The sequence below is a fragment of the Erithacus rubecula genome (assembly GCF_903797595.1).
Source record: "Erithacus rubecula genome assembly, contig: scaffold_768_arrow_ctg1, whole genome shotgun sequence".
Classification (NCBI taxonomy): Eukaryota; Metazoa; Chordata; class Aves; order Passeriformes; family Muscicapidae; genus Erithacus; species Erithacus rubecula.
The window spans coordinates 1-27,389 of record NW_027635571.1 but is presented as its reverse complement, the minus strand read 5'-3'; the positions used below and the strand labels follow the sequence as shown (position 1 = coordinate 27,389).

The window sequence follows — 27,389 nt, the reverse complement described above, 5'->3', positions numbered from 1 at the left end:
GGGGACCCCAAAAACGGGATGGGGACCCCAAAAAGGGGATGAGGACCCCAAATGGGACACACACCCCCAAACTGGACAGCCCTGAAATGGACAGACACCCCCAAAAACGTGACACTCCCAAAATGGGACACCCCCAAAAATGGGACACCCCCAAAAAGGGATACACACTCCCAAACAGGACAGACACCCCCAAACAGGACAGCCCCAAACGGGACACACACCCCCAAAAATGGGACAGGGACCCCCACACAGGACAGCCCCAAAATGGACAGACAGCCCCAAAAATGGGACACTCCCAAAAAACAGGTCAGACACCCCCAAACTGCCTCCAGGACCCCTCAAACCCCAGGGACCCCCAAAACCCCCTGGAGGTCTCCTCAAACCCCCTGGGACCTCCAGGACACCCCAGACTTCCCCCCCCCCCCCCCCCCCCCCCCGCTCTGTTGCAATAAAGGCAGCACAACCCCGGGCACTGTGAGAACAGGGGGTTTATTGGGGGGCACGGGGGGGCTGCAGCACTGGGGGGCTGAGCCTTGCACATCAAGGGGGGTCCTGAACACACGAGGGTTTTTGGACACCCATGGAGTTTTTGGACACCTATGGAGGTTCTTGCACACCCATAAAGGATCTTGCACACACACACACAGGGTTCTTGCACACCCAGGGGTTTTTTGGACTCCCAGGAGAGTCCTTGGACATCCCTGGGGGTTCTTGCACATTCTTGAAGGTCTTTGCACACCCACTGAAGTTCTTGCACAACCAGGGGTTTTTGGACGCCCATGGAGGTCCTTGCACACCCACAACTTTCAGTCCAGCAGACGGAGCTGCTGCAGCTCCTCCCACGCTGTTCCCTCCCCCTCTCCTGTGGCTCCTGATTCCCTCCTGTCCCCCCTGTCCCCAGTGGCTCCTGATTCCCTCCTGTCCCCAGTGGTTCCTGGCTCACTCCTGTCCCCAGTGGCTCCTGATTCCCCCCTGTCCCCAGTGGCTCCTCCCTGCTCCTCACACGGGGCTCCTCGCACACTCAGCCCCTCCAGCTCAGCCCCCCTCATGCTCAGGGGGGTCCCAGTGCCCATTTGGGGCTTGCCCCCCTCCCCCCCCCGGCGCAGGCGGCAGGCCTGTGCGTAGGGGGGGGCGATGGGGGGGGCTGGGGGGGGGGTGTACGAGTAGGGCTGGGCCGGGTCCAGCTGTGGGGAGAGAGGGAACAGCATGGGCTAGTGCTCCCAGTACAGCCCAGTCTGTCCCAGTGCCCCCCAGTATATCCCCAGTGGTGCCCCACACCCACAAGAACTCCCCAGTTCCTCCCATTGCTCCCAGTCCATCCCACCTGGGTTCCAGGGGCTCCCCCCCAGTCCATTCCCAGTTCCTTCCCAATCCCTCTCAATCCATTCCCAGTCCCTCCCCAATCCCTCCCAGTCCATTCCCAGTGCCCCAATCCCTCCCAGTCCCTCCCAGTCCATTCCCAATCCCTCCCAGTCCCTTCCCACTCTCTCCAGTGCCCCCAGTGCCCCCAGATTCCCCAGTACCTGCAGGGGGTAGGTGCGGTCGGGGTCGAAGGCGCTCAGGTCCCCACAGGCCACAAAGGGAACAATGACACGGGAGGGGCCCGAGAGCTGGGCCAGGGCCAGGCCTGGGGGCACCCCAAAATCCACCAGGGACCCCAGAATCCACCAGGGACCCCTCAAAACATCGACAGACATCTCCCAGCGACCCCCAGACATCCCAAAATCCTCTCAGGGAGCCTCAAAATACCCCCAGTGATGCTTAGACAACCCCCAGGCACCCCTTAAAATGTCCCCAGAGACCCCAAAATCCCATCACAGACACCCCAAATCCCCCCCAGACACCCCAAAATCCACCAGACTCCCCCAGACCCCCTCACCTGCGCCAGGCTCCAGCAGAGCATTGTCCATGGAGGGCACGAATCCCTCGGGGGGGCTGAACCCACGGCACACCACGAACGCCTCTGCCAGAACAGGGGGGGTCCCCCCAATTCAGGGGGCATGAAACACCTCAGAGACCTCCCAATGACCCCCAAAACACCCCCAAATCCCCCCAGGAACCCCCAATTCCACCCAGAATCCCCCAAACTCAGGGGGTTCCCCAAAGCCCCTCGGGGTCCTGGTTTGGGGAGGGGTCTCAGTTTGGGGAGGGATCCTGGTTGGTTTTGGGGAGGGGTCCCCCAGAGCCCCATGATTTCAGGAGGGGTCTCACTTTGGAGAGGATCCCCTGGATTTGGGGAGGGGTCCCCTAGGTTTGGGGAGGGGTCCCGGCTGGGTTTTGGGAGGGTCCCCTGGGTTTGGGGAGGGGTCCTGGTTTGAGGAGGGGTCCCGGTTGGTTTTGGGGAGGGGTCCCGGTTTGAGGAGAGGTCCCGGTTGGTTTTGGGGAGGGGTCTCACCGATGCTGGAGGCACGGCTGCTGCGTGGTTTGGCACAGCTCACCTCGGCGAAGAACAGGCGCAGCTGAGCGTAGAGCAGGGACACGTCCTTGGCCCGGAAAATCTGGGGAGGGAGTCAGAGACCCTGGGGGGGCACAGCCCCTCCTGGGCCTGGCCAGGGGTCCCTGGGGGGAAAATTGGGGGTCCCTGATTGGATTTTGGGGGTCCCTGGGGGGATATTGGGGGTCCCTGGGGGGGATTTTGGAGGTTCCTGATTGGATTTTTGGGGTCCCTGGGGGGGATTTTGGGCGTTCCTGGGGGGGATTTTGGGGGTCCCTGATTGGATCTTGGGGGTCCCTGGGGGGATTTTGGGGGTTCCTGGGGGGGATTTTGGGGGTCCCTGATTGGATCTTGGGGGTTCCTGATTGGATCTTGGGGGTCCCTGGGGGGATTTTGGGGGTCCCTGGGGGGATATTGGGGGTTCCTGGGGGGATATTGGGGGTTCCTGGGGGGGATTTTGGGAGTCCCTAATTGGATTCTGGGGGTCCCTGATTGGATTCTGGGGTCCCTGATTGCATTTTGGGGGTCCCTGGGCTGTACTGTGGTGGGGGAATCCCCTGAGTTTGGGGGGGGTCTCACCTTGGCCACGAAGGTGCCGCCTTTCCTCAGGACATGAGTGGTGATGTTCAGAGCCTGGGGGGCAGAGACCCCAAAAATGGGGAGAGACCCCAAAAAATGGGGACAAAGACCCCAAAAAGGGGGGAGTCCCCAAAAAAATGGGGGAGAGACCCCCAAAAAAAGGGGAAGAGATCCAAAAAATGGGGGAGCTGGGAGGGCTCAGGGGTTTGGGGGGTCCCCAGGGGGCTTTTGGGGGGAATTGAGGGGGTTTTGGGGAAATTGAGGAGTCCCCAGGGGGTTTTGGGAGGCGGTACCCAGGGGGTTTTGGGGAGGGTCCCCAGGGGGTTCTGGGGGGATTTGGGGGGTCCCCAGGGGGTTCTGGGGGAATGTGGGGGGTCCCCAGGGGGTTTTGGGAGGGGGTACCCAGGGGGTTTTGGGGAGGGTCCCCAGGGGGTTCTGGGGGGATTTGGGGGGTCCCCAGGGGGTTTTGGGGAGGGTCCCCAGGGGGTTCTGGGGGAATGTGGGGGGTCCCCAGGGGGTTTTGGGGGGTCCCCAGGGGGTTTCAGCCCCATACTTACAGCCAGCAGCAGCTGGGCCTGGATGTACTCATCCAGGTCGTGCAGCCCCGTCACTGTGGGGGAATTGGGGGCTCAGGGGGGCTGTGGGAGGCTGTGGGGGGTCAGGGGGTGCAGCCCCCCCAGACTCACCGTCGGGGGCCCCATCACACACCACCAGCTCAGCGGGGTGTCCCTCCAGCAGCCGTTGGATCTGCTGCGCCGTGGAGGCCTGGGGGGAATGGGGATGGGAACGGGGGCTGGGGGTCCCAGGGCAGTGCTGGGGTGCAGTGCTGGGGGTCCCAGGGCAGTGCTGGGGGGAATGGGGATGGGAACGGGGGCTGGGGGTCCCAGGGCAGTGCTGGGGGGCAGTGCTGGGGGTCCCAGGGCAGTGCTGGGGGGAATGGGGATGGGAACGGGGGCTGGGGGTCCCAGGGCAGTGCTGGGGGGCAGTTCTGGGGGTACCAGGGCAGTTCTAGGGGTCCCAGGGAAGTTCTGGGGGGCAGTTCTGGGGTCCCGGGGCAGTTCTGGGGAGCAGTTCTGGGGAGCAGTTCTGGGGTCCCAGGGCAGTTCTGGGGGGCAGTTCTGGGGTCCCAGGGCAGTTCTGGGGGGCAGTTCTGGGGTCCCACCTTGGTGATGTCCCCCTGGATCTGCAGCACCCCCGGCAGCGGCGCCATCGCCTGCAGATCCACGGCCACCACCTGGGGGGGGCAGCCCTCGGACCCCCTGAGGGCATTTAGGGGAGATGGACCCCAAAACACAGAGAGACCCCCCCCCCATATCCACAGGGACTCCCAAAATCCACAGGGACCCCCCAGTGACCCCCAAAACACACAGAGACCCCCCCAGTGATCCCCAAAATACACAGAGACCCCCCATATCCACAGGAACTCCCAAAACCCACATGGACCCCCCAAATCTACAGGGACCCCCCCAGTGCCCCCCAAAACCCACAGGGACCCCACCCAGTGACCTGTCCATGCCCCCCCAGTGCCCCCTAATGTCCTCCCAGGTCCCCCCAAACCCCCAGTGCCTCCCTGACCCTCCCTGAGTGCCCCACCACTACCAGTTGGGATTCCCAGTGCTCCCAGTTCCCAGAGCAGCCCCCCCAATGCAGCTCCCAGTGCTCCCAGTCCCACCTGAGGTGCCGACTCAGCACTTGGCTCCAGCTCCCGGGGGCAGCGCAGAGATCCACGGCCCGGGTGACCCCTAGGGTCCAGTACCACCAGTTAAACCCAGTTACAGCAGTGAAACTATCCCAGTTACACTAGTGACCCAGACCCCTGGGACCCCAGTTACACCAGTGACCCCAGACCCCTGGGATCCCGGTTACACCAACTAAACCAGTTACACCAGTGACCCAGACCCTTGGCACCAGTTACGCCAGTGACCCCAGACCCCTGGCACCCCAGTTACACCAGTGACCCCAGACCTCTGGCACCAGTTATACCAGTGATCCCAGTGATCCCACACCCCTAGGACCCGTTACACCAGTGATGCCAGTTACCCCAGTGATCCCAGTGTTCCCAGTTCCCCCATTTCCCCCGTACCCTGGAACAGCTGGAAGCGCTCATCCAGCTGCAGCAGTTTGAAGGCGCTGCGCGCTCTCCAGCCGCCCTCCTTGGCCAGCCTGTAGTAAATGTCGCGCTTGTCCTTGGACGAGCGGCCCATGGCGATCCCGTACGACCCCTACAAACGCCTAAAATCCCGTTAATTAAGTTAATTAGTTAATTTAACACGCGCTGTTTTGGTATCAAACCCCCCTCCGAGCCACTGCGCATGCACCGCCCCCGCCGTCCCCGCGCACGCGCAGGCCCGCCCACCCCGGTGCGCTCCCTCCGCCCCCTCACAGCCTCACCCCCCCACTCCTCAACCCCGCCCGGCCTCTCCCGCCGCCGCGGTACCTGGACGCGGCGGGAAGCACCGGAGAGGAGCCAAGGGAAGGCCAAAGGAACGGTCGCGGCGGCAGCGGTGAGGGCGGAGCGGCGGCGGCTGAGGCGGGCGGCGGGCGCAGCGCGCGTGCGCGAGGAGGGAAGCGTAAGGGGAGGGCGCGCGCGCTGGGGGGGGGGGGGGGGTCCTCTGTTGGGTACTGCGCATGCGCGGGGCGGAGCGCGGGCTGTGGGGGGGGTTTCGCGCCTTTTTTCGTGAGGGGAGCGGAGACTTTCCTGTCGCTTTTTCCGTGAGGAGTGGAGGCGTTTCTTTCCTTTTTCGTGAGAAGATACGGAGTTTCTTGCACTTTTATCCGGGAGGGGAGTGGGGACTTTCCTGCCGCTTTTTCCGTGAGGAGTGGAGGGGTTTCTTTCCTATTTCGTGAGGGGACGGGGAATGCCCCATCCTTTTTCCGTGAGTGCTGAAGGGTTTTCTCCCTTTTCCGTCAGGCGAGCGGAGAGTTTCCTGCCCCTTTTTCTTTGAGGGGAGCGGGGAATGTCCTACCCTTTTTCCCTGAAAGGTGGAGGGTTTTCCTTTTTCCGTGAGGAGTGGAGGAGTTTCCTGCCTCTTTATCCGTGAGGGGAGCGGGGAGTGTCCCACCCATTTCCATGAGGGATGGAGGGGTTTCCTCCCTTTTCCATGAGGAGTGGAGGAATTTCCTCCCTTATTCCCTGAGGTGATGGGGAGTTTCTTCCCTTTTTCCGTGAGTGGTGAAGGAATTTCCTCCCCTTTTCCGCGAGAGGAGAGGATTTCCCACCTATTTCACAGTGGGGAGCCGTGAGGGGAGGGTTTGGGGCTGTAACCTGCGGGGTTTGGGGTCCCTTATGGCTCTCAGGATCGACAGACCCACCAGAACCGGTAACGCAGTAATAAAAACTCTTTATTTCCCGATATATTGCCCCCAAAAGCCTCCCGCGGGCTGGGAGAAAGGAGGGGGAACACCCCAAAAATTAACGGAGGCGCCCCAGAAACTGAGGCGGGCACCCCAAACCCTGTGAGGGGCCAGGGCACCTTTAACCCTGAGGGGGGTGGGGGGTCTCCCCAGGGGGGAAACTGAGGCACGGGCAGTTCAAGGCACTTGCGAAGGCGTTTGGGGAAGGGGAACCCCCGAGGGACCCCCAGATCTCCCCCTGTCCCCCCCGGGGGACCCAGCGTCGGGACCCCTCAATAATTTAAGGCTGGGGGTCACCCTGCAGGGGAGGTTTGGGGAGGTCTCTGTTGGCTTTTTGGGCTGTTCAGGCACCGTCTGGGGACTCTGCAGGGGGACAAAGTGGGGGGTTAGTTGCACCCCAAACCCTTGGGTTTCCCCCCAGTACCCCCCCACAGCGCAGCCACCCCTTCCCAGTGCTCCCAGTACGCACCAGTGGGGGCGGCGGTGTGGCCCTGCCGTGTGGGGAGGGTAATGAAGGCATCGTATCCCAGGAGGACCCCAGCCAGGATCCCGAACACCTGGGGGTGGAGGGGCTCAGAGATCCCCAAACTCCCCCCTAGACCCCCAGTTCCCCCTCACCCCATCCAGGAACCCAAACACTTGGGGGTGGAGGGGCTCAGAGACCCCCAAACTCCCCCCTGGACCCCCAGTTCCCCCTCACCCCATCCAGGAACCCAAACACCTGGGGGGATCAGAGGCCCCCAAACTCCCCCCTGGACCCCCAATTCCCCCTCACCCCATCCAGGAACCCAAACACCTGGGGGTGGAGGGGCTCAGAGACCCCCAAACTCCCTCCCTGGACCCCCAATTCCTCCTCACCCCATCCAGGATCCCGAAAACCTGGGGGTATCAGAGACCCCCGAACTCCCCGTTCACCCCCAGTTCTCCCTCACCCCATCTGGGAAACCCAAACACCTGGGGGTAGAGGGGGTCATAGACCCCCAAACTCCCCCTGCACCCCCAGTTGCCTCTCACCCCTCCTGCGATGCCGGCGCCGTCCCGGTGGCCGACGATGACAATGAGGGAGGTGATGAGGAAGAGCAGAGCCCCGATGAGGCAGCGCATGAAATCCTGGGGGGGCACAGATGGGACCCCTCAGAGACCCCCAAACCCTCTGGGGACCCCCAATCTCCAGGGATTCCTCCCAGGGACCCCCAAACTCTCTGGAAATCCTGCACCCCCAGGGATCCCCAAACCCCCCACCCAGCCACTGCAGGACCTCCCAGCCCCCCTAAGGCTGCGCAAAGCCCCTCAAATCCACCCCCAGTGTCTCCCCCCAGCCCGCCAGGACCCCGCAGTGCCCTCCCTGCCCCCCAGCTCACGGTCCAGCCCCAGTGCAGCAGCGGCAGGCGGGGCGGCAGGCGGCAGCTCCAGGCCAGCAGCACCAGCGCGGCGAACACCAGCTCCACCGCCGCCAGCCCCGCGTAGCCCGAGCGCGACGCCCCGAAGCAGATCAGCGTCAGCAGGCACAGCACCTGCGGGAGGTAGGGGGGTCCTGAGGGGCTGGGGCACCCCTGCAGAGACCACAGCGTGCCCTACAGACCCGGACTGTGCCCCCCGGGACCTCCAAGGGACAGATGGGCACTTGAACTCACACTATAGGCAGTGCAGGGCATGTGTAATTATATAGGAGAATGCCTGCAGTGATCCCTATAGACATCCTGAGTGCTGCCCTATAGGGCCCTACAGGTTCTGGGCTGTCACCTAAAGGCTCCTAGAGCACCTCCTTTATTCCACTGGGGGTCCTATAGTGCCCCCATAGGCGAGGTTGGGGTCACCTATGGATGTCCCATGGTGCCGATGTGGAGTCACCTACAGATATCCCATGGGGCCACTGTAGAGTCACCTACAAATGTCCCATAGTGCCCTTGTGGGTCACCTATGGACCCCCACACACAGTGTCCCTGATAGGCCACTGGGACATCTATAGGTGACTCCAAAGTGGCCCACAGGGGCACTATGGGAACCTATAATTGTTGCTCCTGTGGGCAACTGTGGAGTCACCTATAGGTGTCCCATAGCGCTCCCAATAGGGCACTGTGGGTCATGTATAGACCCCCCTTAGTGCCCCCAGAAGGTCACAGTGGGCTCATCTATAGGTGCCCCATAGGATCCCTTATAGGCCACCTATAGACCCTCCCACAGCGCCCCCTGTGGGAGGCGCCGGCATAGAGCGCCGGCCCCGGCCCCGCGTGGGCGTTGGAACAAGGCGCCACTGTGGGAGCGCCGGGGCGGGGCCGTCTCCAGGCAACGGTCGCCACGGCGACGGCACAGCAGCGCGCCCCCCCCCCCCGTTTTACAAGGGGCGATGGCGTGGGTGGGGCCCGCGGGCCGGGGGCTCTTAAAGGGGCAACGGCGCTGCGGGGTTTGAAAGGCATCGCCTTAAAGGGGCCGCTCCCGCCGCGCCTCCGCCAGCGCCGCCCGGCTGGCGCAATAACGGCTGGCACGGCGCGCCGGGCACCGCCCAAACCTCCCCCTCTGCCCCGGGAAGGGACCGAGACATCCGGGCTCCCTTCCCCCTCTCCACCGGGGCCCCCGGCCCCGCCTTTCTCACCTTCCCTACCCCGCCCCACCTCCCCCCTCGCTGCACAAGGGCGTTGCCCCTCCACGCGCCCGCAGCGGGACCGGGGGGCGCGGGTGTGTGCGGTGTCCCGGGGCAGGGGGACACCCCCGCACACCTGGGTCCCGCCACGTGTCACCGGGCAGCCCCTACCCCGCTGCTCCGCAAAATGGGATCCCAGGTGTCGCGATACCCCCGATCCCTTTCAAAGCAGAGAATTTTACTAAAGCCCAAAATTGGGATCCCGGCACCCGCTACTCCACCCCTCTGCAAAAACTGGGTATCCTGGTCCCCGCGAAGACCCCCCTCCCAAAACGGGGATCCAGTTATCCTACTGCCTCCTCCCAAAATCGGTGACTGCAGACATCCTGCCCAGGCACTCGGGCATCTTCCTGCCCCCGCAATGAGCGTCCCGGCGGGCATCCCCCTACCCCCCAAAAACCGGGCACCGATCCTCCTGCGCCTCCGAGCGCGGACCGAACGTCCCAAGCCGGACCCAGACATGACCCTCCGGGGTTTCCCCAGCCGCCCCCTCCCCCGCAGTGCCCCCGTATCTCACGATCTCGCCGATGAGCACCAGCCCCTTGCGGGTGCGGCTGAAGGCCAGGCAGGTGCCGGGGCAGCTCTGGGCCCCGCCGGACTCCATGGCGGCACCGGGCGGCACCGAGCGGGCGGTGGCGGCAGGACGGGCAGCGAGGGGGGGGGCGCGGGGAGCTGGCACGGAGCGGGGCGGGGCCTGGCAGCGCGCGCCGGAGCGCCATTGGCTGGGGGGCGCGGGGGGACGGGGCCTGGCGCCGGGGGAAACCCCTATTAGGGATGGGAACAGAGGGAGACCCGGGGGCGGGGCCTCGGCCGGCGCGCCGTCACGTGACCGGGCGGGGGAAACCCCGGCCTGGGGTCCCGGGGGGGCGGGGCTTGGAGAGGGGAACCCCCTGTGATGATTGGGTCGGGGGTCCTGGGAGGGACTTGCAGAAGGGAACCCCCTGTGATAATTGGGTCGGGGGTCCCGGGAGGGGCTTGGAGAGGGGAACCCCGTGTGATGATTGGGTCGGGGGTCCCGGGAGGGGCTTGGAGAGGGGAACCCCCTGTCATGATTGGGTCGGGGGTCCCGGGAGGGGCTTGGAGAGGGGAACCCCCTGTGCTGATTGGGTCGGGGGTCCCGGGAGGGACTTGGAGAGGGGGACCCCCTGTGCTGATTGGGTCGGGGGTCCCGGGAGGAGGAACTAAAGGAGGGCGGGGCTTAGGGGAACTCCCTGTGATAATTGGGACGGGGGTCCTGGGAGGAGGAGCTGAGAGTGGGAGGGGCTTGAGGCAGGGGAACCCCCTGTGCTGATTGGGTCGGGGGTCCCGGGAGGAGGAGCTAAAGGAAGGCGGTGCTTGGAGCGGGGGAAGCTCCTGGAGGTGGCGGGAGGGGGGGACCCCGAGGGGCGGGGCTTAGAGCGGGCGGGGCTGGGGGGGTCCTGGAATTGAGGGGGGCGCACTGGGGGTCCCTAAGGGGGTTCTGGGCGCCCTGAAAGAGCCTCTCGGGGTCTCTGGGGGGTTGGGAGGACAAGGAGAGATCCAGAGGAGCCTGTGGTGGGTTGTGGGTGTTGGGGTTCCCAGGACGGTTTTGGGGTCCCCGGGGCGGTTTGGGGCCCCAGGGCGGTTTTGGGGTCCCCGGGGCCGTTCTTTCCCCGGAGCCGCTCTCGGTTTTGGGGTGACTCAGCCGGACGCGGCAGCGCCCCGCCCGCCGCAGAACCCGCGCTGGAAATTACTCGGGGAGGCGCCGGGGGGTCCCCGCCTTTATTGAACACCCCAAAATTGGGTGGGGGGGAAAGGACAGCACCTCCGTGCGACCCCCAGAACGCGGGGGGGGGGGGGGGGGGGGCATTGCATAGCTCGAAGGGCGTCCCCGCCAAAATGGGGGGCACCAAACCGGGGTGGGGTCCCCCCAAAGCACCAGAACTTGGGGTGCGTGGGGGGGGGGCGCCTCGCTGTGACGTCACCGTCCGTCGGCAGGGTTCGGGGGCGGTTCGGGGGGCTCAGGGGTGCAGCCCCCCCACCAGGCAGAAGCAGGGCTCCCCCCGCGGGGAGCTGCCCACGCACAGCCGCAGCACCCCCCGCGCCAGCGGGCTCGGGGGTGCCCCTGCGGGAACAGAACCGGGGGGCTCTGGGAGGCGGGGATCCCCCTCGGCCAGGGAGGGAGGGGGCTTGGGGTGCAATGGGCTGTGCCGCCTGATCTGGGGGGGCCCTGGGATATACTGGTGTGTTCTGGGGGGGCCCTGGGCTGTGCCACCTGATCTGAGGAGGTGTCTTACTCAATTTGGGGTTGTAATGGGCTGTACCACCTGATTTGAGGGGAGCACTGGGATGTCCTACTGAATTGGGGGGGCCCTGGGCTGTACCACCTGATTTGGGGGGACACTGTGCTATACCGGTGTGGTTTTGGGGAACCCTGGGCTGTACCACTGATGGGGGGGGGGCACTGTGCCATACAGGTGAGTGTGGGGGGACCTGGGCTGTACCACTGCGCTGCCAGGGGGGTGATTTGCACAGCTGTATTTTTGGGGGTCACTGGATGCCGCGGTGACTCGGGGGGCTCGGGGATGTGTCCCTTGGGGCCATTCCCACCCTGTCCCCCTCCCCCCGGGGGTCCCGCGGGGTTTGGGGGTGCGGGGGCGGGTCCCGCATGGTTTGGGGGTGCGGAAGGGGGGCGGGGGTCTCACCGTGGGGGCGGCGCAGCAGCAGGCGCAGGCGGCTGCCCCCGCCCCGGATCCGGGCCAGCGCCTGCGCGTGGCTCATGCCGGCCGTGGGGGCGCCGTTAATGGCCAGCAGCTCGTCACTGACCTGACCCCCCCGGGAGGGACCCCAAAATTACTGACCCCCACCTAGGGACTCCCGAAAACCACCCCCGCCACACCCAGCACCTCCAGAGACCACCCACCCCAAAATTACTGACCCCTCCCGAGACCCCCCAAAACCACCCCAGAGACCCCCAAAACCACTCCAGCCACAGCCGCCCCCCCCAGTTCCCCCAGTTCCTGACAGAATCCCCCAAGACCCCGCTGAAGCCCCGCCCCCCAGCCCCCCCCGGCCGTACCTGGATGCAGCCGCAGCGCTGGGCGGGGCCCCCCTCGCGCAGCCCCCGCACGAAAACCCCGGCGGGGCCGCCCCGCAGGCTGAAACCGAACCCGCCCGGGCCCCGCGGCAGCTCCACGGCGAACGGCGCCGGCTCCTGCCCAGTGCAGACCAGTTACACACCGGTATAGACCAATTACACACCAGTATAGACCAGTTACTCACCAGTATAGACCAGTATAAACCAGTATAGGCCAGTTACACACCAGTATAGACCAGTATAGACCAGTTACACACCGGTATAGACCAGTTACATACCGGTATAGACCAATTACACACCGTTATAGACCAGTTACACACCAGTATAAACCAGTATAGACCAGTTACACACCGGTATAAACCAATTACACACCAGTATAGACCAGTTACAGACCGGTATAGACCAGTTACTCACCAGTATAGACCAGTTCCACACCAGTATAGACCAGTTCCACACCAGTATAGACCAGTATAGACCAGTTCCACACCAGTATAGACCAATTACACACCATTATAGACCAGTTACACACCAGTATAAACCAGTATAGACCAGTTACACACCGGTATAGAACAATTACACACCAGTATAGACCAGTTACTCACCAGTATAGACCAGTTACTCACCAGTATAGATCAGTTACATACCAGTATAGACCAGTATAAACCAGTATAGACCAGTTACACACCGGTATAGACCAGTTACACATCAGTATAGACCAGTTGCACACCAGTATCACCAGTAACGTGGCTGGGCCCTGTGGCAGCTCCACAGTGAACAAGGCTGGCTGCTGCCCAGTATGGACCAGTATAAACCAGTATAGACCAGTTACACACCAGTATCACCAGTCACCACCTGGGCCTGGCTCCTAGGCCAGTATAAACCAATATAAACCAGTATAAACTAGTACATACCAGTTACACACATCAGTATATCCTGGTATAGACCAGCGTACCCAGTAACAGTATACAGTACACACCAGTTCCACACCAGTATACACCAGTACCACACCAGTAAATCCCCCAGGACCACGAGGGGATCCCAGCCCTTCCCAGTGCTCCCAGTCCCTCCCAGTCCGTACCTGTGCCCAGCCCAGTCCGTAGCTCTGCCCGGTCCCGGCGCTGCTGGGGCTGCCCAGCTCCTCACCTGGGAGAGAGAGTGGGGGCTCAGTGCTCCCAGTAACAACCAGTAACACCCAGTAACGACCAGTGCTCCCAGCTCCTCTCCTGGGAGAGAGAGCGGGGGCTCAGTGCTCCCAGTAACAACCAGTGCTCCCAGCTCCTCTCCTGGGAGAGAGAGCAGGGGCTCAGTGCTGCCAGTAACACCCAGTAACACCCAGTAACAACCAGTGCTCCCAGCTCCTCTCCTGGGAGAGAGGGCAGGGGCTCAGTGCTCCCAGTAACACCCAGTAACACCCAGTAACAACCAGTGCTCCCAGCTCCTCTCCTGGGAGAGAGAGCGGGGGCTCAGTGCTCCCAGTAAAAACCAGTAACACCCAGTAACAACCAGTGCTCCCAGCTCCTCTCCTGGGAGAGAGGGCAGGGGCTCAGTGCTCCCAGTAACAACCAGTAACACCCAGTAACAACCAGTGCTCCCAGCTCCTCTACTGGGAGAGAGAGCGGGGGCTCAGTGCTCCCAGTAACACCCAGTAACACCCAGTAACACCCAGTAACAACCAGTGCTCCCAGCTCCTCTCCTGGGAGAGAGGGCAGGGGCTCAGTGCTCCCAGTAACAACCAGTAACAACCAGTGCTCCCAGTAACAGCCAGTACTGCTGAGAGGCCGTCCAGTGCCTTCCCAGTGCTCCCAGTACCCTCCCAGCTCCCTCCCAGTGTTCCCAGTACCCTCCCAGCTCCCTCCCAGTGTTCCCCGTAGCCTCCCAGCTCCCTCCCAGTGTTCCCAGTACCCTCCCAGTACCCTCCCAGCTCCCTCCCAGTGCTCCCAGTACCGGTGGGCAGCAGGTCCCGCGGTTCTGGCCCCACGAAGCTGGTGGCGGCCACGGGCTCAGGGGGGGCCCCCGGGCCTGCGGGGGGATGGGGGGACACTGCACCAGTGCTCCCAGTGCCCTCCTAGTAACCTCCCAGTGCTCCCAGTAACCTCCCAGTGCCCCCCAGTAACCTCCCAGTGCTCGCAATTCTCATCCCAGTTCCCCCCAGTGCATCCCATTGTCCCCACTCTACCTCCCAGTCCCTCCCAGTGTGCCCCAGTCTCTCCCAGTCCCTTAAATCGCTTTCCCAGTGTCCCCAATCCCGGTTCCAGTCCCTCCCAGTGCCCCCGGCCCTTCTCCCAGTGCCCCCAGTCCTCCCCAGTCCCTCCCAGTCCCTCTCAGTCCCTCTCCCAGTGCCCCCAGCCTTTCCCCCGGTGACCCCAGTCCCCTTCCATCCCCTCTCCCAGTCCCCCCAGTGCTCCCAGTGCCCCCCAGTCCCCCCCAGTGCTCCCAGTTTGCCCACCCAGGCTCCGCAGCAGCAGCAGCAGGTCTCCATCGCGGGTTGGGATGCGGGGGGGCCGCGGGGCGGGGGGCGGGGCCGGGGGGCGGCTGTAGCGGAGCACGCAGGAGCCCCCCACCACCACCACCACACTGACTGCGGGGGGGGATTAGGGACACCCCAAAACCGGGGAACACCCCAAAACTGAGAGAGACCCCCACCACCACCACCACACTGACTGCGGGGGGGGGGGGGTTAGGGACACCCCAAAACTGGGAGAGACCCCCACCACCACCACCACACTGACTGCGGGGGGGAGTTAGGGACACCCCAAAACCGGGGAACACCCCAAAACTGGGAGAGACCCCCACCACCACCACCACACTGACTGCGGGGGGGAGTTAGGGACACCCCAAAACCGGGGAACACCCCAAAACCACCACACTGACTGCGGGGGTAGGTTAGGGACACCCCAAAACCGGGGGACACCCCAAAACTGGGAGAGAGCCCCACCACCACCACATTCATGGGGGGGAACATCCCGAGTTAAAGACACCTCAAAACTGGAAGAGACCCCAAACTGGGGAACACCCCAAAAACCAGCACCACACTCACTGGGGGGGGACACCCCAAATTAGGGACACCCCAAAACTGGGGACATGGGGACCCTCCCAAAGAGATAAGACCCCTCCCCCCCAAAGGTCATGGACCCCCCAAAACTCGGGGGCCAACCCTGGGGAGGGGGGACACCCTGGGCAGGGACCCCCAAATGTGTCTGACCCCCCAAAAGTGTCTGACCCCTGCCCCCCCGCCCCTCCCCCACTCACCGCTGGGCCCGGGCGGCGCCTCCGGGGGCGGCATCGGGGCAGAGCCCCCCCCCGGGGGAGGGGACAGCGCCTGGGGACACGGGGACAGAGCAGGGAGAGACCAGTGACACCAGTGACAGACCAGTGACACCGGGGACAGAGCAGTAACAGACCAGTGACACCAGTGACAAACCCATGACAAACCAGTAAGAAACCAGTAACACCAGTTACAAACCAGTAACAAACCAGTGACAAACTAGTGACAAATCAGTGACAAATCAGTGACTCCAGTAACAGACCAGTGACAAACCAGTAACAAACCAATGACAAACTAGTGACAAATCAGTGACTCCAGTAACAGACCAGTGACACACCAGTAACAAACCAGTGACACCAATAACAAACTGGTACCCAATCAGTAACACCAGTGACAGACCAGTAATACCAGAGACAGACCAGTGACAAACCAATGACAGACCAGTGATACCAGAGACAGACCAGTAACACCAGTGACAAACCAGTAACACCAGTGACAAACCAGTAACAAACCAGTGACACCAATAACAGACCAGTAACAAAACAGTGACACCAGTAACAAACCAGTGACAGACCAGTGACATCAGTAACCAACAAGTAACAAAACAGTGACACCAGTGACAAACCAGTAACACTAGTAACAGACCAGTAACAAACCAGTAATCAACCTGTACTCCCAGTAACCAAGTAGGAACCAACCAGTGCTCCCAGTAACAAACCAATAACACTGCAGTGCTCCCAGTAACCTCCCAGTGCCCTCCCAGTGCTCCCAGTAACCTCCCAGTAACCTCCCAGTAACATCCTAGTGCTCCCAGTAACATCCCAGTGTTCCCAGTAACCTCCCAGTGCTCCCAGTAACTCCCAGTGACTCCCAGTAACTCCCAGTGCTCCCAGTGACTCCCAGTGCTCCCAGTAACTCCCAGTGCTCCCAGTAACTCCCAGTGCTCCCAGTGCCCTCCCAGTGCTCCCATTAAGCTGCCAGTGCTCCCAGTATCCCCCTCCGTGCTCCCAGTATCCTCTCCCAGTGCCCCCCCAGCTCTCCCAGTATCCTCCAGCCCTCTCTCAGTGCTCCCAGTCCAGCCCACACCATCCCAGTTCCCCCCCAGAGCTCCCAGTGCCCCTCTCAGTGCCCCAGTGTCTATCCAGTCTCCCCCAGTTACTCCCAGTATCTCCCCTAATGCTCCCAGTACCCTCCCAGTCACTCCCAGTACCCCCAGTATTCCCCCCAGTAGTGCTGGTATTCTCCCAGTATCACCTCCAGTGCTCCCAGTATGTTCCCAGCATCCTCCCAGTTTCTCCCCTGATGCTCCCAGTATGGCCCCAGGGCCCCCAGAGTCCTCCCAGTCCCGCCCGGTTCCTCCCCCAGTGCTCCCAGTGCCCCCAGCCCCGCCCCCTCCCCTCGGTACCGCCGCGGGGTCGCCACGGCAACGCGCGCGAGGCCGGCGAGCGCGAGCGGCGGCGGGACGAGCTGAGTGACAGGTGGCTCGGCCAATCAGCGCCCGAGGAGGGGGAGGGACAAAGCGCAGCGGCAGCGCCGATAGGTGGAGGGTCGACCAATCAGCGGCCGCAAAGCCCGCGCCGCAAAGTTTGCTGGGAGTTGTAGTCCGGCTCAAACAGCCTCTCTCCCACAGGGCCCCGCGGCAGAAGATGGCGGCAGACGATGGCTCGGCGGCGGCTGAGGGCAGCGCGGGGCCGGGGCCGGGGCCGGTGTCATTCGCCTTCAGCCGCAGGGCGGAGCGGCGGCGGCCGTTGCCCGCGGGACCCTGCGCCGAGCCCGGCGCCAGCGGCGGCGACGCCAGCGACACCGATTTCCTGACGGCGGTGGAGGACCGGGAGCTGCTCAGGTGGGCGATGAAGGGGCGCGGCCTGCAGGGCTCGTTGGGGGCGGAGCGCGGCTCCGCTTCCGGTCCGTCCATCAAAGGCTGCGGGGGGCGGGGCTTAGGGCACGTGCGCGCCATCAATTACCGGGGGCGGGGTTTTGGGGGCGGGGCTTGAGGTGTGTGACCCTGATTTGGGGGCGGGGCCTCGGGCAGGGCTCAGTGTGCTACTGTCTGGGGGCGGGGCTTGCAGGGGCGTGGCTCCTGCGCTTTGTTTTAAAGGCATGGTCTGCCTGTGGGCGTGGCCTTAAGGAGCACGCTCTGCCTCTTGTCAAAGGGCGCTGGCTTTCGGTGCGGTCTCTCTGGGCGTGGTTTCTGGCCGTATTTATAAAGGCATGGTCTGCATGTGGGCGTGGCCTGAAGGAGCATGCTCTGCCTCTTTTCAAAAGGCGCTGGCTGTTTGGGGGTGCGGCCTCTCTGGGCGTGGTCTGTTTGGGGGCGTGGCCTTTAGGTGGCATGGGTTTTGCTTGTTGTAAAAGGCGCGGTTTTTCTGGGGGTGTGGCCTGTAGGGGCGTGGTTGACACTGGTTAAAGGCGCGGTCTGTTTGGGGCGTGGCTTGGGGCGTGCTCTAGCTTTGTTTTAAATAAGGCATTCTGTGGGCGTGGCTCATACGATGACCCCGCCCCCAGCACGCGGCCGGCCCCGCCCCCCAAGAAGGAGCTGGTGATCCCGCTGATCCCCGCGCACCGCTGGAGGAACCCGGAGCCGCCCCGCGCCGGCAGCAGCCCCGCCCCCCGCAGTACAAGCCCCGCCCCCAGTAGCGCAGACCCCGCCCCCAGCAGCACAAGTCCCGCCCCCAACGCAGACCCCGCCCCCGGCACGGACCCCCCCTCGGTGGAGGCGCAGGCGGTGCAGGAGCTGCTGCAGGGTGAGTTTGGGGGTCCCGGGGGGGCTGAGCCCCAGAGCCCCCCCGAGCCCCCCTGACCGAGCCCCCCCAGAGGCGCGGCAGACCCGGGAGCAGCCCGAGGGCGAGCAGGGAGCGGCCATGGCCATCGCCCTGCAGCTGCCTGAGAGAGACGTGGCCACAGGGGCACAGCCGGTGAGGGGCCCCAGAGCACCCCAGACAGCCCCGGGACCCCCAGAGTGACCCCCCAAACATCCCCCGGGACCCCAAAATACCCCAAACAGCCCCCGGGACCCCAAAATACCCCAAACAGCCCCCGGGACCCCCAGAGGGACCCCCCAAAATGCCCTGGGACCCCAGAATATCCCCCGGGACCCCAAACATCCCCCGGGGCCCAGAGTGACCCCCAAAATATCCCCCGGGACCCCAAAATATCCCCCGGGACCCCGAGTGATCCCCAAACATCCCCGGGACCCCAAAATACCCCAAACAGCCCCCGGGGCCCCAAAATACCCCAAACAGCCCCCGGGACCCCCAGAGAGACCCCCCAAACATCCCCCAGGACCCCAGAATATCCCCCGGGACCCCAAACATCCCCCGGGGCCCAGAGTGATCCCCAAATGTCCCCCGGGACCCCAAAAATCCCTCAGGACCTCAAAATATCCCCTGGGACCCCAAAATATCCCCTGGGACCCCAAACAGCCCCCAGGATTCCAAAACATCCCCAGGGACCCCAAACATCCCCCGGGACCCCAAAATACCCCCTGGGACCCCAAAATATCCCCTGGGACCCCAAATATCCCCTGGGACCTCCAGAGTGACCCCGGGACCCCAAGAGTGCCCCCTGACCCCCATTGCCCCCAAATGCCCCCCCCATTACCCCCCCGTGCCCCCCTAATTTCTCCCAGTGCCCCCATTGCCCCCACTGCCCCCATCCCAAGCCCCCCGTGCCCCCCCCAGTTCTCCCAGTGCCCCCATTATCCCCATTGCCTCATCCCAAGCCCCCCCTGCCCCCCAGACCCCCCAGGACTACGAGGCCGTGCCCGTGGGGCAGTTCGGGCTGGCCATGCTGCGGGGGATGGGCTGGAGCCAGGGCCAGGGCATCGGCCGCACCTTCCCCAGGTGAGTGACCTGCACCCCAAACGGGGCATCCCAAAACAGGGGAACACCCCTGAGCCCCCCAAAACACAGGGAATACACCTGAGCCCCCCTGACCACCCCAAAAGTGGGAATTTATGAGGGGAACATCCCTAAGCCCCCCCAAAACCCTGGGGGTATTCCCAGAACACCTGAAAACTGAGGGGGGGCCCCCCTGAGCCCCCCAAACCTGTGGGGGACATCCAGGAACCAACCACTGAGATCCCCCAAAAAACTGGGGGGGACCCCTGAACACTCCAGCCTTGGGGGAGACAGGATTCAAGGGGAAGTTTTGGGGTGCCATGATCTTCTGACCCCCCCCAGGGTGGATCTCGGGGTGCCCTGATTCCTGGGGTGTATTTTCGGGTGCTGGGTGTATTTTTTGGTGCCCTGACCCCTGGGGTGTATTTTGGGGTGCCGGGTGTATTTTGGGGTGCCCTGACCCCCCCCTCTCCCCCCAGGGTTGTGGCCCCCCTGGAGCAGCGGCCCCGCCCCCGCGGTTTGGGGCTGGGGGCCGAGGCTGCCCCCCACGGTGCCCCCCGAGCGGGGGAGGGGCAGGGGGAGCCCCCCCAGGGCCCAGGGCTTGGAGAGAGCGTCAGCATCCAGAGTGGCCCCCACCGGGGGGTGACAGGACAGGTGAGACCAGTGCAGACCAGTACGGACCAGTACGGACCAGTGCAGACCAGTATGGACCAGTACGGACCAGTGCAGACCAGTACGGACCAGTGCAGACCAGTACGGACCAGTACGGACCAACACAGACCAGTACAAACCAGTACAGCTGTGCAGGGGCACTGGGGGTGCTGACACCCCTCCCCAGTTCTCCCAGTATGGCACTGGGGAGAACTGGGAGAACTGGGATGGGTAGTGGGAGGATGCTGGGTGCGTACTGGGAGGGTAACTGGGAGGCACTGGGATGGGCACTGGGGTTACTGGGAGGTAGCTGGGAGGGTAACTGGGGTTACTGGGAGGGTAATGGGCTACTGGGAGGGTAACTGGGAGGGTAACTGGGGATTACTGGGAGGGTAACTGGGAGGTGCTGGGATGGGCACTGGGGTTACTGGGAGGCAACTGTGGTTACTGGGAGGTAACTGGGAGCTAACTGGGGTTACTGGGAGGTAACTGGGAGCTAACTGGGGTTACTGGGAGGTAGCTGGGAGATAACTGGGATTAGTGGGGGTTACTGGGAGGTGCTGGGAGGTAACTGGGATTAGTGGGGGTTACTGGGAGGTGCTGGGAGGTAACTGGGGTTACTGGGGGTGACTGGGAGGATAACTGGGAGGTGTCTGGGAAGCAGCTGGGAGGATAACTCTGCTAACTGGAGGGTAACTGGTGGTGGTCCCTAACTGGTTCATACTGGTCCATACTGGTCCCTAACTGGTCAGTGCTGGTCCCTAATGGGTCCCTAACTGGCCCATACTGGTCCCTAACTGGTCGGTGCTGGTCCCTAACGGGTCCGTACTGGCCCGTACTGGTCGGTGCTGGCCCATACTGGCCCGTACTGGTCCCTAACTGGTCAGTGCTGGTCCCTAACTGGCCCGTACTGGTCCCTAACTGGTCAGTGCTGGTCCCTGACGGGTCCGTACTGACCTGTACTGGTCGGTGCTGGGCCCATACTGGCCCGTACTGGTCCCTAACTGGCCCGTACTGGCCCATACTGGTCCCTAACTGGCCCGTACTGGCCCATACTGGCCCGTACTGGTCCCTAACTGGTCCCTAACTGGCCTATACTGGCCCGTACTGGTCCCTAACTGGCCCATACTGGCCCGTACTGGCCCCTAACTGGCCCATACTGGTCCGTAGTGGTCCCTAACTGGCCCATACTGGTCCGTAGTGGTCCCTAACTGGCCCGTACTGGTCCCTAACTGGTCCCTAACCAGCCCGTACTGGTCCGTACTGGTCCCTGACGGGCGGTGCTGGCCCATACTGGTCCGTACTGGTCCCTAACTGGCCCATACTGGTCCGTACTGGTCCCTAACCGGCCCATACTGGTCCGTACTGGTCCCTAACTGGCGGTGCCATGCAGGTGCAGGCGCTGCAGCCCGAGCTGGGGCGGGCTCTGGTGCGGTTGGCGCTGGGGGGGGCAGCTGGTGACGGTGCCGCTGCACGGGCTGCGCGTGCTGAGCGGTGAGTGCACACCAGTACGGACCAGTATGGACCCCCAGAACCCCACCCAGTAACCCCCAGTGCCCCCCAGTAACCCCCAGTGCCTCCCAGTAGCTCCCAGTGCCCTACCATCCTCTCTCAGTCCTTCCCTGTAGCAAACAGTGCCCCACCATCCTTTATCAGTTCCTCCCCCAGTCCCCCCCAGTTTCTCTCCCAGTACCCCCTAGTGCCCCCAATCCCAGTTCCCCTAATACCCCCCAGTCCCTCCCAGTATCCCCCAGTCCCTCCCAGTATCCCCCAGTCCCTCCCAGTGCCCCCAGTACCTCCCAGTACCCCCCCAGTCCCTCCCAGTGCCTCCCAGTACCTCCCAGTTCCCGCAGGTGCCCCGGGCCGCCCCCCCCAGCAGGAGGAGGGGGCTCAGGGTGGAGCCCCCCCGCGGGGGGGGAGCAAGAGGAGGGAGCGGCCAGAGAGCCCCAGGTGAGGGGGGAACTGGGAGGTAACTGGGCGGGTAACTGGTGTTACTGGGAGCTAACTGGGGTGTCTCTGCCCCCCGCCCCTCCCCCAGCCGTGTGAAGCAGGCTCGCTGCGCCCCCCACTGGCTGCGGCGGGACCTGCGTGTGCGCTGCGTGGACAGAGCCTTCCGGGGAGGGGCCTTCTACAACTGCAAGGTGGGGACCCAAACCGGCCAAAATAACCCAAAATAACACCCAAAATAACCCCAAAATACCCCCAAAATAACCCTCAAAATAACCCCAAGATAACCCCCAAAATAACCTCCAAAATAACCCCAAAGTAACCCCAAAATAACCCCCAAAATAACCCCAAAGTAACCCCAAAATAACCCCCAAAATAACCACACCAGGGACCTCAAAATAACCCCCCAAAACGCCGGGGGGACCCCAAAATAACCACACCAGTGACCCCAAAATAACCTCTGAGAGACACCCCAAAATAACCTCCAAAAACCCCGGGGGGACCCCAAAATAATCCCTGAGAGACCCCAGAATAATCCTACTAGGGACCCCAAAATAACTCTGGGGAGAACCCCAAAATAACTACACTGGGGACACCCCAAAATAACCCATGGGAGATCCCAAAATAACCCTTGAGACCCCCCAAAATAACCACTGGGGACCCCAAAATAACCACTGGGGACCCCAAAATAACCCCTGAGAAACCCCAAAATGACCCCACTCAGGACACCCCAAAACCCCTGGGGGACCCTGAAATCAAACCCCAGAATCCCCCCAAAATGGCAAAACCCCTCAGATGGCACAGGAACCCCAAAATCTACCATGGGGGGCCTCAAAACCACCCCAGGGACCCCCAAAATCACCCCCTGCAGCCCAAAAACTGCCCCAGGGACCCCCAAAATCACCCCCTGCAGCCCAAAAACTGCCCCAGGGACCCCAAAATCACCCCCTGCACCCTAAAAACAACACCAGGGACCCCCAAAATCATCCATGAGGGGCCTAAAGGGACCCCAGGCACCCCCAAAATCACTCCCTGCACCCCAAAAACCACCCCAGGGACCCTAAAATCACCCCCTGCACCCTAAAAACAACACCAGGGACCCCCAAAAACACCCATGAGGGGCCTAAAGGGACCCCAGGGACCCCCAAATCATCCACGGCCCTGTAGGGTGACCCAGGGGTTGGGGAGGGGGGCTCAGCCCCGGGGGGTTCCCCGCCCCCTCCCCCCAGCCCCCAGGGCAGGATTTTGGGGTGCTGACCCTGAACCCCCAGATGCAGATCGAGGACCTGCTGGCCCCCGACAGCTGCGTGTGCCGCACGGATGACGGGCGCCTGGTGGAGGGTGAGACACCCCAAAAACAGCCTGTCCTGCACCCCAAAAACAGCTGCACCCCAAAAACCTGCCTGTCCTGCACCCCAAAAACAGCCTGACACCCCAAAAACACCCTACACCCCAAAAACACATTGACCTGCCTCCCGAGCCTGTCCCCCGTGCCCTGTCCCCATTCCCATTCCCTGTCCCCATTCCCATTCCCCATTCCCTGTCCCCATTCCCTGTCCCCATTCCCTGTCCCCATTCCCATTCCCATTCCCTGTCCCCATTCCCCATTCCCATTCCCTGTCCCTATTCCCTGTCCCTGTTCCCATTCCCTGTCCCCGTTCCCATTCCCCATTCCCTGTCCCCGTTCCCTGTTCCGTTCCCATTCCCTGTCCCTGTCCCAGGGCTGCCCGAGGTGTCCCTGGAGACGGTGGTGCCGCGGGGCGGCGGCGAGCGCGTCATGGTGGTGCTGGGGGAGCAGGCGGGGCAGGTGAGAGACCCCTCCCCAAATAACACTGAGACCCCCCGGGTACCCTGAGACCCCTCCCCAAACACCACTGAGACCCTTCCCCAAACACCACTGAGACCCTTCCCCAAACACTGCTGAGACCCCTCCCCAAACAGCACTGAGACCCCTCCCCAAATAACACTGAGACCCCTCCCCAAACAGCACTGAGACCCTTCCCCAAACAGCACTGAGACGCTCCCTAAACATCACTGAGACCCTCCCCAAATAACACTAAGACCCCCAAACACCCTGAGACCCTCAAACACCACTGAAACCCCTCCCCAAATACCCTCAGACTCCCCCAAATACTCTCAAACCCCTCCCCAAACACCACTGAGACCCTTCCCAAACACCACTGAGATCCTCCCCAAACACCCCCAAGACCCCTCCCCAGATACCGAGACCCTCCCCGAACACCCCGAGCCCCTCCCCGGACCCCCGGGCTGAGCGCTGCCCCGCAGGTGGGGCGGATCCTGGAGCGGGACCCGGAGCGCGGGCGGGCGCTGGTGCAGCTGGGCCGGGCCGCGGCCCCGCAGGTGCTGTCGCTGCCCTACGACTCCATCTGCCATTACTTGGGAGGGGGCGACGACGACTGACAGAGACCCCGGGACCCCTCCCCGCCCCCGCCAGCTTCCAGCATGGCGGCCGCGGCTTCAGCGCAATAAAGGCTGGGAGGACGAGCAGCGACGGCCTCGTTGTTGTTGTTGTTGTTATTGAATGGGGGGAACGCTCCCTGCTCAGTGACCCTGGAGCCCCCAAAATCCCCGCGGGGCCCAAGCGAGGCCGCGCTCTACCAGCTTCCAACATGGCGGCGGGCGGTTGCTATGGCAGCGCGGGACGCCGTGGCAGCTTCCAAGATGGCGCGTTGCCAGGCAACAGCTCCGCCCTCCGCCTCCGCCAATCAGCACGCGCGGCCGCCCGGACCGAGCCTTAAAAGGGTGGGGGCGTGGCTCACGTGACCGGAAGTTTGTTCTGGCCGGGCGCTGTGAGGCGTTTCGATGGTTTGACCGCCCCGCGGACGCGGCCGGGTTGTTTTCGGGGGTTTTTGGGGGGCTCCCGGCGGGTTTTGGGGATCCTTCTTTCCCCCTTTGTGTCCCCGGAGCGGCTCCGCCGCCAGCGGCGGGCCCCGCCATGGCGCAGGCCCGGGGGGTGAACAGCCTGCGCTTCAACCAGGACCAGAGTGAGTGCGGACCCCAAACCTCCCTCAGCGCCCCAAACCCGGCCCGAACCCCCAAATCTCCCTCAGCGCCCCAAACCCGGCCCGAACCCCCAAATCTCCCTCAGCGCCCCAAACCCGGCCCGAACCCCCAAATCTCCCTCAGCCCCCAAACCTCCCCCTCAACCCCCAAACCTCCCCCTCAGCACCCCCAAACCCGGCCCGAACCCCCAAACCTCCCTCAGCGCCCCAAACCCGGCCCGAACCCCCAAATCTCCCTCAGCGCCCCAAACCCGGCCCGAACCCCCAAATCTCCCTCAGCCCCCAAACCTCCCCCTCAACCCCCAAACCTCCCCCTCAGCACCCCCAAACCCGGCCCGAACCCCCAAACCTCCCTCAGCGCCCCAAACCCGGCCCGAACCCCCAAATCTCCCTCAGCCCCCCAAACCTCCCCCTCAACCCCCAAACCTCCCCCTCAGCACCCCCAAACCCGGACTGCACCCCCAAACCTCCCTCAGCACCCCAAACCCGGGCTGCACCCCTAAACCTCCCTCAGCACCCCCAAACCTCCCACTCGGGATCTCGAACCCCACCCGGAGCCCCCAAATTCCCCGGGACCCCCAACCCCCTTTCCCCCCCCAGATCCACCCGGGGACCCCCAAATCCCCTCGGCTGCCCCCCAAGCTCCCCTAGGAATCCCCTAATTCTCCCCAGGGACCCCCAAACCTCTCTGGCACCCACCCAAACCCCCCCAAGGACCCCCCTCTGGGTGCCCCCCAACCCCCCCGTGCCCCTCAGGCTGTTTCTGTGTCGCCATGGACTCGGGGGTCCGGATCTTCAACGTGGAGCCGCTGATGGAGAAGGGACACCTGGGTGAGGGTCGGGATCTGGGGGTCCAGGCGGGTTTGGGGGGTCCAGGAGGGTTTGGGGGTCCCCCCTGTGGCTCAGGGGGGGTTGGGGGTCTTTAGGTGCAGAGGAGGAGCTGGGGGACGAATTTGGGGTGTTTTGGGGTCCCTCTGGCCTGGGTGGAGCTGGTGTGGCGTTTTTGGGGGGTTCCTAAGCCTGGGGGGTGTTTGGGGGTGTCTGGGCCTGGGGTGGGAGGGATGTTTTGGTGGTCCCAAAATTGTGGAGGGGGTTTGGCCACGTTTGTGGGGATCCTCGAGCCAGAGGTGTAGTTTTGGGGGGCTTGGGCTGTTTTGGGGTCCCTACTTGGGGGAGGGCTGAATTTGGGGTGTCCCTAATTTTGGGGTGCCTCTGTTTTGGGGTGTCCCTGATTTCAAGGTGCCACGGTTTGGGGGTGCCCTGGTTTCAGGGTGTCCCGGTTTTGGGGCACCCCAGTTTGGGGCGCCCCCCTGATTTGGGGCGCCCCCTGATTTGGGGGTGCCCTGGTTTGGGGTGCCCAGACGCAGAGCAGGTCGGCAGCGTGGGGCTCGTGGAGATGCTGAACCGCTCCAACCTGCTGGCCATCGTGGGCGGGGGCAGCCACCCCAAATTCCCTGACGCCTCAGGTGCGCCCCGCGCGGGGGGACCCCAAATCCCCGATAGATCCCCAAAATCTGGGGGACCCCAAATCCCCGATAGAACCCCAAAATCTGGGGATCCCCAAATCCCCGATAGAACCCCAAAATCTGGGGGACCCCAAATTTCCTGACGCCTCAGGTGCGCCCCGAGCTGGGGGGGACCCCAAATCCCTGATAGAACCCCAGAATCTGGGGATCCCCAAATTCCCTGATAGAACCCCAAAATCTGGGGATCCCCAAATTCCCTGACTGATACCCAAATCCTGGGGATCCCCAAATTCCCTGACATCCCCCCAGCCCTGGAGTGTTCCCAAATCAGGGGCTCCTCCTTCCCCCTGGGGAGTCCCCGATGTTGGGGTGCCCCTGAGCCCATTTTGGGGTTCCCAGTGTTGGGGTGCCCCTGAGCCCATTTTGGGGTCCCTGATTTTGGGATGCCCCTGAGCCCATTTTGGGTTCCCAGTGTTGGGGTGCCCCTGAGCCCATTTTGGGGTCCCTGATTTTGGGGTGCCCCTGAGCCCATTTTGGGGTTCCCAGTGTTGGGGTGCCCCTGAGCCCATTTTGGGGTCCCCGATGTTGGGGTGCCCCTGAGCCCATTTTGGGGTTCCCGATGTTGGGGTGCCCCTGAGCCCATTTAGGGTTCCCAATGTTGGGGTGCCCCTGAGCCCGTTTTGGGGTTCCCCAGTGCTGATCTGGGACGATGCTCGTGAGGGGAAGGACAAACTGGTGCTGGAGTTCAGCTTCCCCAAACCCGTGCTGGCCGTGCGCATGCGGCACGACAGGTACTGGGAGAACTGGGACTGGGGGGATGGGGAACTGGGAGAACTGGGACTGGGGGGATGGGGGAACTGGGAGAACTGGGACTGGGGGTCTGGGGGAACTGGGAGAACTGGGACTGGGGGGGCTCTGGGGGGACTGGGAGCACTGGGAAAGTTACTGTGAGCACTTGGAGGGCGACTAGGAGTACTGAGAGGTTACAGGGAGCACTGGTGGGTTACTGGTGTTACCAGGAGGTACTGGGAGTACTGGGAGGTTACTGGTGATTACTGGTGTTTCTGGTTGGTTACTGGGATGTTACTGGTGTCACTGATGTCACTGGTTGGTTACTGGCTGGTCACTGGTGTCC

The 27,389-nt window shown here is 63.5% G+C and overlaps 5 protein-coding genes across 5 annotated transcripts; 2 read left to right on the top strand and 3 right to left on the bottom strand.

Moving 5' to 3' along the window:
• Positions 1-806: 806 nt before the first annotated feature.
• Positions 807-5,585, bottom strand: FTSJ1 (FtsJ RNA 2'-O-methyltransferase 1; the record flags this gene model as incomplete). Its single annotated transcript, XM_079333074.1, has 11 exons — positions 5,451-5,585; positions 5,097-5,245; positions 4,686-4,755; positions 4,176-4,272; positions 3,700-3,778; positions 3,571-3,623; positions 3,014-3,067; positions 2,396-2,498; positions 1,880-1,963; positions 1,524-1,627; positions 807-1,184 (listed from the first exon to the last, which is right to left on the bottom strand). The coding sequence occupies exons 2-11, from the start codon at positions 5,215-5,217 to the stop codon at positions 807-809; spliced, it is 1,143 nt and encodes a 380-aa protein (XP_079189200.1). The 5' UTR covers positions 5,218-5,245; positions 5,451-5,585.
• On the top strand, positions 5,391-24,273 carry GPKOW (G-patch domain and KOW motifs). The gene is given in 13 exon segments (XM_079333073.1): positions 5,391-5,517; positions 16,959-17,171; positions 17,834-18,072; positions 18,143-18,243; positions 19,067-19,170; positions 19,647-19,920; positions 21,212-21,262; positions 21,264-21,312; positions 21,672-21,768; positions 21,857-21,959; positions 23,037-23,106; positions 23,487-23,572; positions 24,052-24,273. Coding segments are annotated over 12 exon segments (1,506 nt in total). The 5' UTR covers positions 5,391-5,517; positions 16,959-16,974; the 3' UTR covers positions 24,187-24,273.
• PLP2 (proteolipid protein 2) lies at positions 6,344-9,682 on the bottom strand. Its single transcript, XM_079333072.1, has 5 exons — positions 9,526-9,682; positions 7,729-7,881; positions 7,382-7,477; positions 6,837-6,924; positions 6,344-6,730 (listed from the first exon to the last, which is right to left on the bottom strand). Exons 1-5 carry the CDS (start codon positions 9,610-9,612, stop codon positions 6,711-6,713), a joined length of 444 nt encoding a protein of 147 aa, XP_079189198.1. The 5' UTR covers positions 9,613-9,682; the 3' UTR covers positions 6,344-6,710.
• Positions 10,743-16,951, bottom strand: MAGIX (MAGI family member, X-linked). The gene is made up of 8 exons (XM_079333071.1): positions 16,734-16,951; positions 15,313-15,382; positions 14,510-14,641; positions 14,008-14,082; positions 13,142-13,206; positions 12,046-12,180; positions 11,672-11,792; positions 10,743-11,091 (listed from the first exon to the last, which is right to left on the bottom strand). The coding sequence occupies exons 2-8, from the start codon at positions 15,344-15,346 to the stop codon at positions 10,988-10,990; spliced, it is 666 nt and encodes a 221-aa protein (XP_079189197.1). The 5' UTR covers positions 15,347-15,382; positions 16,734-16,951; the 3' UTR covers positions 10,743-10,987.
• Positions 24,274-24,566: 293 nt separating the features above from the next.
• LOC306816642 (WD repeat domain phosphoinositide-interacting protein 4-like) lies at positions 24,567-27,132 on the top strand (the record flags this gene model as incomplete). Its single annotated transcript, XM_079333070.1, has 4 exons — positions 24,567-24,770; positions 25,545-25,619; positions 26,150-26,254; positions 26,949-27,132. Coding segments are annotated over exons 1-4 (413 nt in total), but the record flags the coding sequence as incomplete, so codon positions are not given.
• Positions 27,133-27,389: the final 257 nt, after the last annotated feature.

Coding starts and splice junctions, on each gene's coding strand:
- MAGIX (XM_079333071.1), bottom strand. CDS start 15,346: ATGCCGCCCCCGGAGGCGCCGCCCGGGCCCAGCG. Junction 14,083..14,509: donor GCTGCTGCTGCGGAGCCTGG/GTGGGCAAACTG, acceptor ATCCCCCCGCAG/GCCCGGGGGCCCCCCCTGAG. Junction 13,207..14,007: donor GCGGGACCTGCTGCCCACCG/GTACTGGGAGCA, acceptor TCTCTCTCCCAG/GTGAGGAGCTGGGCAGCCCC.
- PLP2 (XM_079333072.1), bottom strand. CDS start 9,612: ATGGAGTCCGGCGGGGCCCAGAGCTGCCCCGGCACCTGCCTGGCCTTC. Junction 7,478..7,728: donor TGCTGCACTGGGGCTGGACC/GTGAGCTGGGGG, acceptor GTGCCCCCCCAG/GATTTCATGCGCTGCCTCAT. Junction 6,731..6,836: donor CCACACCGCCGCCCCCACTG/GTGCGTACTGGG, acceptor GTCCCCCTGCAG/AGTCCCCAGACGGTGCCTGA.